This window comes from Dendroctonus ponderosae, unplaced genomic scaffold (assembly GCF_020466585.1).
Source record: "Dendroctonus ponderosae isolate FM_Combo_2020 unplaced genomic scaffold, Dpon_F_20191213v2 Dpon_F_20191213_1, whole genome shotgun sequence".
In the NCBI taxonomy this organism is placed as follows: Eukaryota; Metazoa; Arthropoda; class Insecta; order Coleoptera; family Curculionidae; genus Dendroctonus; species Dendroctonus ponderosae.
The window spans coordinates 37,447,018-37,459,046 of record NW_026017110.1 but is presented as its reverse complement, the minus strand read 5'-3'; the positions used below and the strand labels follow the sequence as shown (position 1 = coordinate 37,459,046).

Genomic DNA, 12,029 nt, shown 5'->3' with positions numbered 1-12,029 from the left:
GAAACGCGTGTTTTCCGTGTGTTATTGTTATTGTTAGTGAAGTTGACGGTAACTTTGAAGTTAGTTTGTTCCTGTTCCGTAGTTAAAGTTGTACCAAGTGGAATAAAAGTTGTAAGCTGAAGAAAGAGTTGAATACTCGGCCATCCACGGTACAATATTTTATTTGAAATGTCCTCCAATTCTTTGACCGTTAGATAAATCTTCGTCTCTTAATTTGAGTAGAATTTCCCTGATAAATTTGTTGGCAACAACGCTTTCCGTGAACGCTTCTCACATCGTTTCCTATGCATTCGAGAATACGGTTTTCGAACCATAGTAGAAAGGCGGGGAAGGGAATGATCACATCGGCGATAAGATCGTTCACGTTCTCTCGAGCTCGAGAATTGGGCACCTGGTAGCTTCAGGTAAATTTCTTCTTGAATATCTCCGTATAAAAACGCTGTTTTTACGTCGAATTTTGCAATCTCCAGATCTTGCTTTGCTGCCATCGCCAGGAGGACTCTAATGGACTCGTACCGAACAACCGGAGCAAATGTCTCGAAATAATCGATGCCCTCCCACTGAGAGAATCCTTTTGCCACAAGTCGCGCTCTATATCTGTCGCTGTTATCTAGATCATTTTTTTTAACAGCAAACACCCATTTACAGCCGATTACAGCGGGACAACGCTCCAAGTGTCATTTTCTTGCAGAGTGTCCATTTCTTCTTGCAAAGCTTTTCTCTATTTTTCGGCGTCTACGCTTGACATGGCTTCTCGGTAAGTCAATGGCACAGCGTGTGCTAGATGTGCAACTGGACTTCCGTATCTGTTAATCAGATTAAGTTGCTCTCTGTTGCGCAGTTGCATTCCTTGTTGATTGTCGATGCGCTCATTTTCTTGTTGTTGATCGCCGTTTTGCTCATTATCTCCGACTTCAACAACTTGTTGATCGGGAGCAAAGCACCAACATCATGTTGATGATTATCTTCATTGTCATTCTTTTCTTCCATCCCGAAGTCAAACAAAACTCGATAAGCTGCGTCTTTCTTGTCCAGATTCTTTAGGCTATTTTCAATCAAGTCTACATCGCTACTGATGTAAATTTGGCGCATTTTTGTGTCCCAAAGTCTATAGTTCGACGATTCTCCATCATAGCCTACGACGAGAACCTTTTTGCKTTTATTATCAAATTTTTTTCGTTTTTCCTTCAGCTGATTAAGGTACGCGTCTGTACCGAACACGCGTAAGTGCTTGATTTCTGGTTTCCGATCGAACCATTTTTCAAAGGGCGTCTTTGTTTGATGTTGCATTGCTACACGATTCAACAGATAGCTGGCTGTGCTGCTATCTTCAGGCCAGAGTTCCAAGTTTACATTGCTGCCGATGAGCATACACCGGGCGCTCGCAACAAGAGTGCGAATTTTGCGTTCGGCTCGGCCATTTTGCTCATGGATGTATGGTGATGAAAACTCGTGTATTATACCTTTTCCTTTTGTGTGATTTCGAAATTGTTCGCAGGTATACTCACGGCCATTGTCTGATCGTAGCACTTTTATTTGATTTCCAGTTTGTTTGAATGAAAAACTTTCAAACTCTAAAAAACACTTCCGATTTGTGTCTCAGAAAATACACTTTTCTGAAGCTGGTACACTCATCCTTAAAAACTAAAAAGTATCTTGAGCCTCGCGGAGACTCAGTGTTCCATAAAGTTCCTTTAATTTATCCCATATTGCTTTTGGAGTTCTACGATTCATTACATAGCGATGTAATTTCTTCTCCACAGAACTTAGCAAAATTGTAGCTGTTTGCGAAGATAGAGTTTTCCATTTCGTCCACTCAGCAGCGTTCTTTTTCCTATCGGGCTCTTTGCTGGTACCGTTGATGTAGTCATAACGATTTTTGCCTTCTAGCAAAAATTGCATGCCAAACTTCCATACCTCGTATTTTGTTTCGTTGAGCTTTGTTAAATCAAAAATTTCTCTATCAGCCATGATAAAAAAAACTGCTGCGAGCACTCACACAAACTTTGCAAAACGGCACTTGCAYACGAGACTATCCGACGCGATACTTATACGATCCGAAGCTTAGCCCGAAGTCTTTATTCAAAAAAATACACTGGCGCAGTGGAAGCGTGCTGGGCCCATAACCTGTTAAAGTAAGTAGCAGACACTTAATTAAGTAGCAGTAGTAGTAAGTAGCAGACACTAACCAAATTAATGTATTTATTAAAATTAAACTTAACCCAAACCTTAACATATAAGCAACTGCTAGCTTGCAGGGATCGGATAAGGCTAAACAAAAATAACCGAAGATGCCGCCAGAGCAGGTCAGTGGTTTAACTACCCTGCCTCCGCCCTGTCATTTCTCAGGGTGGTCTAAATACCATACAGGTGGAAAAGAAAGCGGAACAAAATATCTAGAAACTAAATGCCATATTTCTAAATTAACCTAATGGATTTACGCAGAAATCCAACAGTTCTAAAAACTAAAATTATTCCACTTAAAAAAATATGTTAAAAGTAGTGTATAAACGTACGGTGTTTGTTCTTTACGATTTAAAAGTCGGTTGTTCCTCACAAATAATATTGTTCCTCTAAAATGTTTTGTTAATATCTGACCTCGTAGGCGGCAACAAAAATTGAGTTGCCGGCTCGCTTATTAATACTTCAGCAAGCATGTATACCTCGGGATTAAGGTTTTTCTAGTGTTTTATTCCACTTTATAGGAATTTAAAATAATTTAAATTTTGTTAAGATTCGTGTTGATTAATTCATTTCAAAACTTTTTGCTCTGAGTTTGTATGCCTGAAAAAGGCTTCCGTTTAATCGGTTAATGAAAACCAGATGATTTCGTTTGCAAATCGTGTTGGTCAGGGTCTGGATCAGAATTGGAAGAATTGCACGTTTTTAAGAACATCAGTCTAGTCCATAATGACTTTAAATGTGTTTTTCCTCTTTCTACTTGATTGTCGTCTAAAACTATCTTATAGCAAGCGTCCAAAAATATCGCAGAAGGATCATTTCATTATCTACCAGTATAAATTCTCTTTGCTACATTTTTCTGAAGATAACCGCTGCAAAGGAAGGACCAGTTTTCTTTCATGGCAAATTGCTTTCTTGTCAGTAGTCATCAAACGTGTTATAACCAAAAACTACTAATAACTGAAAATTAATTATTTACGAATAATGTCAGAAACATAGTTAAAAACTCAGATAAACAAAAATCCATAAGTTGAAAATGTTGAACAATCTAAATTATTGGATTTACTTATCTAATTAAGTCTATATTTGGACATGTTCTTAACATTTGAATCTAAAGTTACCTTTCATTTTTGTTTTAGAAGAGATACTCTCTAAAAATCCTCAGAAACCCAAATATTCAAATATTTAAAATTGCTTTCAAACATTACCAGCTAAACTGAAATAAAATGTTTCGGTTCGGATTCAGCCCTTAATAGTGTTAATGTAAAATATACGGTTTCGTTCCGGTTTTAGGTCCATATCGGTTCCGGTATGCGCCTCTGATTTAAATAGTTTTGCTTGAAAATACGATACAACCAATATGTTTTTGAAAACTCATTTGTTAATTACCAAAATTGCATTATAAAATGCGTATGAAAAACCAAAACTCAAAACATAACAAAATCCGGTTTAAGCCAAATGATCACCTTGGCCCGATAGTTTTTTTACCTGAAGTGTAATTGAAACTACAGAAAGAAAACAAATCTTCTTGTAATCAGTCATTTTCTAATAAGTTCCCACTCACTTACACATGCCTACTGATTATAAATTACGCTGTGCACCCGAAAAATGTACTTTAACTTTTCACATTCAATACTTTGGATCGGGAAAAACTTTTTGGCCTTTTGACTGTGGAACTATCAATGAGAACCATCTGATTTAGTATGCATTTTTGCCATTAGCTTGATCGACTTTTCAAAAACAAGCTTAATCGACTAGCTTTGCGAACCTTGCTTCCCGATATCATCCAATGTTGAATATTAAATATTGATGCAAAGGCACAAAAAATCGTTTTACGTAGTTGAAAAGTTAGTACAGTTGAAAACAGCATAAAATACCTACTGCCGATGAAGATACCGAAACTTCTCGCACGCATGAATTACGCATTGTCTCGATTTAACTTTGCTCAAAATACTAGTTTCTTGAGACCGCATAGGTAAAAATGACCATGACAAATATTGTTTCAGTTAGTAGCATTAATTGCTAATTCTAGTTCGATAATGCAGATGTAGGTAATAGGACTGAATCCCATCTTGCCACCCTTATACTTTTGCCAAATAAAGACGTCGTCTACACGATTGCATTAAAAATTGTTTGCTTTAAGTCCAATACAATGCCGGTTCGGTATTTTTGGGGTCCAGCTTCCCCCTGTCTTCTTGTATCCCACTCATCCATCACGGAATGTCAGAGCCATTAGTACGCCCGCGTTCTTTTCGAAATCGCTCCTGAAGCCATGCACGTCTGCTATGTTGCCAATTTACTAGTGCAAAAAGTGTATTTTTGTAAAACCAACTGGAAAATGAGCCTTGCTTACTGCGTGATATTGATAAAAATTAATCCTCTGGATCGTATTTTAGTTTTATTTATATTTAAATTTAATGCAAGCGCGGTTTCAAATAAGCGAATTGGCTGCGATTTGATAATTTACCTATAAAAGTGCACAGTGTTATATGGAGTAAATATTACATTCGGTTCAAGAACTTAGAGAATACAACATCACTATAACTGCCTCAATTAGTATTTATTTGATTTTCTATTCTATTTTCGATTAAATTGAAGATTTAAGGGTCGACGTTTTTATTTATGTATTTTTCCGACTGCGTATAATTGTTATTATATTCTTATCTTTCCTGAGTCTCAGTCAAAGTGTGAAGTAAAAATTTTTGAATATCGTTTATTTCATTACGTTTAGGCGAGACAACAGCGCCATCATCAGATTTCAAATTTACACAGACTACAAACACCAATTCATATATTATTATGCTTTATAAATTATAGTTTTTATACAACATGTTTATTGTGAATTGGTGTTTGTAGTTTGTGTAAATTTTAAATCTAATGATGGCACTGTTGTCTCGCCGAAACGTAATGAAATAAACGATATTCGAAATTTTTACTTCGCACTTTGACTGAGACCCAGGAAAGATAAGAATATAATAACTGAGTCCACTGCAAAGTAATGTGACAAAATTGAACGAAAATGTATGCAATCACTATTATTATACAGAACTTTAATAAAACTCTTAAATTTTCTGAAAAAAATGTCACAAAAATTAAAGTACATATTTAGAATTGTGTAGACATAATTTCTTAATGTCACAAAAGGCAGAAAAATACACTTAGATAGTTGAGAATGAATATGAAAGTGTCGAATTAAAGGAAACAATATAAATAAAATACACCCAGCAGTATAAAATATACCAAACAATTCCATTTAAAAGAAAAGGAGATGTCTGCTGGTATATTGAAGAACTGTACATTTAGAATGATAAGCAAATAGCAGATACGTGTTGATGACGATAAAGAAACAGGAGAAATGCCAGAAAGTATGTTCCAGTTAAAGAAGAACAAACCGGTTAAGGCAATCCCCTCTAAAGCCGCTTAAATTGAATTTAAAATCACTATTGTCAATTGTGCAAATTAATAAACCTTCGGAATTATTTAAAAAAAATTATTTGCGCGAACAGGAGTAAATTCCATATTTATGCTATTATTACGCTCCATTCCTCCGTCCATTTTACAAAGCATATGCACTCATGCGATTCTACGGCAACTATTGGATATACAGGGTGGGCCACTAAGAGAGGTGGTCGGCCATATCTCTATATGTGTTCTGTTCTGAGAAGAACCGATTGTTTTATTTAACCCATTATGAGTATTCTTTCAATGAAATGCACCCTTGGGATTCAAGCCTGCTTAGATGCTCAAAATGTTTTCGGTCATTTCTAATGGATTGCTCAAGCCTGTCTTTTGTAGATAAAACAGCACTCTCTACTTCTGCAACAGGAATGTGATGAACTGTGTACTTAATTTTGTTTATTAGGTCCTGTTTGGAAGTTGGTGTAGTTTGAAAATGAATCTCTTTTACTCTCGCCCACAAGTAAAAGTCCATACACTAAGATCGGGTGACCTAGCTGGCTACGGGAATAAACTGTCTCGTCCTATAAATCTATCACGATAAGCGTTGTCTAAAAATCGACGGACATTTACCGAGAAATGAGTTGGACACCCATCTTGTTGAAGAAACATGTTTACTCGTTTTCGCACCGGTATGTGTACCAATAGTAATGGTAGTTGGTTTTGTAAAAAGTGTAAATAAATATTTCCGTCGAGCTTTTGTTCAAATTTAAATGGACCGATAATTCGGCCCCCAATTATTCCGCACCATTGACACTAAATCGCCCTTGATGCTCAACTTCCTGCATCCAGTGAGGGTTTGTCCTGGACCAATAATGCATATTATGCAAATCAACTCCCCCATTCCTGTTAAAAGTAGCTTCATATGTCCAAAGTATATTTGTAAGAAACTGATGTTCTTCTCAGAACCGATTGTTTTATCAACAACCCAACAATGTCATTGTTATTGTCAAATTGCTTATATCTTCGGTTATAACAAATATATCGGTGTGTGGTTCTCACTGTTTTGCTTCATTTTTTATACTCCTAAGCAGCTAAAAAATTATATATCATTTCATTTAAAAAAGTTAAGAAAATCGAAACAGTTTGACGACTTTTTATAACGCGCCCTCTGGCGGCCAAAGTGGCAATGATATCGGCCAATATTTTATAGTAGGTGTTGATGTTGTGTGAATGTAAATCAAGAGTTATTCAATTGTAATTTAAGCGTTGAATTTGGTTAAGCCAATACGGAGCTATTAACAATTTTTTAAACCGTTATTTGATTTACCCCCACCACTTTATTTGACTAGCTAGAACAATAATACTCCCACAAGAAATAACCGAAAGTTTGTCAAGAATAGAATGAAGGTACTTCCAACCTGCCTTAGCCTATCTGAAACCGCTAAAAGTACGTATTTAAACTTTGCTATTGCAATTTCGCCCTCTAGCGGCCATTTTGCAAACTTGAAAGTAATTTCCAGCCATTTCCCTGAGCCAGTTTACTTACATATTTTTTTACTTGAAATCCATACGACTAATAGTTTGTGAGATACGGCCGACCACCTCTCTTAGTGGCCCACCCTGTACATATGTGTTATGCCGTTATTAGAAAAATATAATCAATACTTAAGTTATTAAAGGCTCAGCCCAGTAATAAATATCACCATACTTTGGTAAAAATAATTTTCCTGGAATTATGTTCATGGGCACCAAGGCATAAATCCCTTGAGCTGGATTTCTGCCCAGTAATGATAGTTTTTCAAACAATTTAAGAAAATAAAAATTTTGCATTATGACAAACACCGACGCGAATGACACGCATTTAATGAATACTTTGCTGTTATTATTTGATATGGCTCATCAGATTCTTCAGTATGAATAAATAAGTACCTAACTCTCTTAATACCTTAATACCGATTTCGATCATTAATAATTAGTTCTTAAGCGAATGATTTGTGCATTTGGAAATGTTGACATTTGTTGAAAAACGTACGATTTTCTATAAAAACTGCAACTGGGAAAATTGCAATCGGCTGAAAAACTTGGAAGTTATGATAATTTGAAGGTCAAAACGACGATTTTCCGAACTAAATACTTTGAATTTTTACCTCGATTAACTTATTTTCAAAATAGAACATCATATTGTTTGCAAAGTGTATGCTCGACACATGCCTATCAGAAAATTTGTATTTGCAACAGTTTGAAAGAAAATAGGCTCTGAAGCGTAAAACTCTCAAACCTGTACAAACTTCCACTCTTTATTGTAACCCGGTCAGTTATCAATATTTTTCAGAAATTCAAAACTTTTGCTTTGAAATTCAAAAACCCATACGCTTGGAGTAAAAAGTTTCTTCAAGGCCAAGGTTCATTTTGGACATGGTTTTAGCTCCAGGGAAGTTTACATTCAAAAAGATCTGAAGCGCTGGTTGTTCCTAGAAACACGCAGTTTTGCTGAAAGTTTGGCGGAGCTACAAGATTTTTTTAAACCCTAAATGTATTTTTTGACTTGCCAGTCAACGGTTTTTGAAATAATATTAGAAAGTTTTGGAAATTTTCCAATTTTTTGAAAATCGCAAATGTGCAAATTCTTCAATTACGAGGCGTCGAATTTAAACCAAAATGTCACTTTTTTAACATGATTTCCTTATATAGTTTCGGAGAAAATTGAATTTGAAGTTAGGGAGACTTAAACTGTCACCCACATGGTTTGCACACTTATTTGCCCGTTAACTATTGTTGGCAATATTTCAAAAAACAAAAATGCCCTGCGTTGCCACGTGTATTTGCTAAACTTCAGCTGTCTTGAGAAATAATTTAAATTCGTATCGATTTGGGAGATAATGTACCCTGAATGTTGGCAACCACTCGACTGTTCCATTTGCGCATGCCTCCACTCTTTAACCCGAAACTTCGTTCAACCGAGCTGCTCGTAATCTAGATATTAAGAAGATATTTTTGAAAAGTTTCAAAACCTCCAAAAAACTCAAATAACTAGCTGTAAAAACTATTCCAGCCTCAAATTGGATAGCGGCAGCAGCAAGGGAGTAAAACGAGTTCGAATTCCGAGTGTGCAACCTTTTAAAAAAACAATTGAGAAATTAATTTTAGTTGAGCAAAAAAAGACATTTATGAAGACTTTATTGTCGAATAGACGATTTTCCAAGCAAAATATTCTCAATACAAAAATTGTCCAGTGCAGTTAAGGGCGAGTATCCGAATTTTTGGAAGAATATAATTTTTTGCCCCAGAGGCTTCTTTTTTTAAATTGTGGTTTGGCTGTAAGTGTTTTTATTTGTGTGTACATGATAAATAAAGTGAAATTTAATTGCAACTCAATGTCTTAAAAGAGGATCGTGAAAAAACGTCTATACAGGGTGAAAAATATCGATATGTTTTTTTCGATAATTTCAATATTTTCGATGTTAACAGTTGAAAATCAAATTCCAACTTTGTTATTAAACATTATTTTGAAATTGATCCATGTTCAATTGTTGAGTGTGTACAGATCTCCGAGCGGAAAATTTTGAAAGCTCATGGGTTTATGCACTAGAAACTATAATACAACTGATTGGTGGTAAAAATAAAAAGATTCTCTTAGCAGATGACCTCAATTCGGTTTTTTGTTTGAAAATTTAACCTCGTTGGAAATTATCAGCATTCTAATTTCATATAAGCTCCATATTTCAATAAACTGTCTAATAGAATGACTTATTATAACGCTACCTGTGTTAAAAAAAATTTTTGAAAACTGTTCAAAAAATTCGCGAAAACACCTTTTTTTAATGCAGAGATTTTAGTAAAGAAAATAAAGAAAATTATGCAGCCCGGTTGAAATTTCCGGTCTAAATCCTCAGTGGAATATTTTTGTGCTGCCTATCTTAAGCGATTTCAATGATTATTATCCCTGGAGAAGATTCGCGCTGCAACCTCGATAGGAAGCAGACGTGCCCAGTATGAGTGTACTGATCAACGCACGATTCCAAAATAATTTCAACTATTTAAACCGATTTTGGAGACCTCGCTGAGAATTCAAGGTCTGGTCATCAAGTAGGATAAATCCCGGGAGTTCTCAGTCCGAATTCTACTTGGCCTCCCAGGATGAGGTATTCACGGTGCCGAAATCAAAAAAGCGGSGTAGAAAACCAAAATCTAGACCCGAATCATCGAACCCTACAACATCCACTCAGGATATGAAAAGACCGGCACTAGAAGAAACAACACCACGCTCTACGACATTCACCTCAATCAAACCAACACCCACAACATTATCTACAATTGTCATTCCAACCAACTCCAACCAATCGAGATACCCAACGTTCAAATTGGCATTCTGCGTCATTGCGCCACCAACACTTAGCAGAATTCAACTGGCAATAAAATGAGAGCAAATCAATAAATAAAACAAAGACATAATGACAAAGTATGAAAACAATTTTGTCATCAAAACCAACGACGAGTTCAACACGACCAAAGCATTGGAACTCCTCAAACACCAGGGAGTAATTACGTCGTATAAGATGCAGTTGAACGGTTCTAACCCACCAATTTCCCCAAATGTCAACCGGAGTGTCAGGCCATTATTTTCAGTGGTGGCCACAGGAGTCGATCCATCCTCAAATAAGATTCTGCAAGAGAATTATATCAAGGCAAAGAGGGACACCTACTCTAATGATGCGTTTGATTAGGGGAGACCACGCGACTTCCGAGAGCCTTATGACAKATAGATGTGTGCAYTTTCTGGGCCGCATCTACCGTATAGTGGAAAGCAAACTACTTGTACCAATCCCTGCACCCTGCAGTAAATGTTGTACGTATGACCATCGGTCGGAGGACTGCAAGAAGCCCGTTAAATGCACCAAATACCAAGGAAACCATCCAACTACTGTCTGCACTTCACCACTTCCGGCTAAATGTGTAACATGCAACTCGGACGATCATGCAGCATGGAGCATGAAGTGCCCCAAACGCCCCACAGCACCCATAGAAGGAATCCCAAACGTAAAGGTAAAATGCCTCAACAAGATAACCGCCAAAGTGTCGGATTTAGTAACGACAGACAACCGAATTCACAAACCAATTACTACACATGACCACATAATAAACAAATACAAACACCAACTCAACAAAACAAGCAACAACAACAGAGAGGAATTACTAAAAAAACTCCGCAAACAGTTTATTGACGACTTTACGTCGACACTTCTGTGGTTTTCTTTGGAAACCACATGTACATACTGATGTTTGACATGCTTTCATCTACCAGAAATTCTCCGACTGAACCCCAGGACCAACTTAGACAAACAATCACAAGCATGGAACATTCAATCTAAGACTTACATACGCTAACATTAATGGGCTAAATAGTAAAAAGCACCTTATCTATAACTATATAGAGTGAAATAATATTGAATGATGTATGTTTGTAGAGACAAAGACCAAATCCGGACAAACACCGACATACAGAGACTGGCAGTACATCCGTAGACACGGCAATTCCGTCAATCAGGCCAGGGGCGGCGCCGCAGTGCTTCTCAAACCCATCACCAAACTAAGCAAAGCAAATCCTCCCCACCTCAACAACCATTTGAACGACTGCATACATGTTACTATAGCCTACTTAAATGACTTAATTCGATACTCAATTATTGTGGGTGACTTTAACCTCAACAAGAACAAAACAAAACAACTGAAAATATTTTTAGACAATTCGGACTTTATAAAACAACACACCCCACCAACTTTTCTGATGCCCGGAAACCCAGATTCCACACCAGACGTTTTACTGCACACAACAAACTTAACAAGCATTATTAATAACATAAGCCTAACTAACGAACTTGGATAGGACCATCTGGCTATAACTTTTAACATAGACTTAAAACATACGCAACCTACACGCAGTACTACACACGACTGGGACTTGAACTACTTTAACAACTCACCAAACTATACTTATAAACCAATCACAGACACAGAGTACGATGAAGCCCTATCACATATCAAAAACACAGCACCGGGAAAAGACAAAATAAAGGGAAAATTCCTAAAAAGCATAACCCAAGAAAGCCAAAAACTCATCCCTACTGAAATGAACAACTGCATCAGAAATAACAAAATTCCGAAAACATGGAAGAGCGGTGTAATAATTCCTATACCTAAAAATGGACGAGACGGTACACAAATGGAAAACTACAGACCTATTACATTACTCCCGGTGTTGTGCAAATTTTTGGAGCACATACTAAAACAGAGACTCGAAGGACTGATCGGAAAACATATACCAACCTACCAGTTTGGCTTCAAACAATATCACTCGACTGTTCATCCAATTTCCTATTTATTTTGACCAACAACATACAAGCAACTCACCTAACTGACGGAAAGTCGGCATGTCTACTCATGGACATCAA

At 36.6% G+C, this 12,029-nt stretch overlaps 1 protein-coding gene across 1 annotated transcript; it reads right to left on the bottom strand.

The window, feature by feature from the left end:
• Window positions 1-813: 813 nt before the first annotated feature.
• On the bottom strand, window positions 814-1,290 carry LOC125504175. Its single transcript, XM_048665785.1, has one exon. The coding sequence runs from the start codon at window positions 1,288-1,290 to the stop codon at window positions 814-816; it is 477 nt and encodes a 158-aa protein (XP_048521742.1).
• Window positions 1,291-12,029: the final 10,739 nt, after the last annotated feature.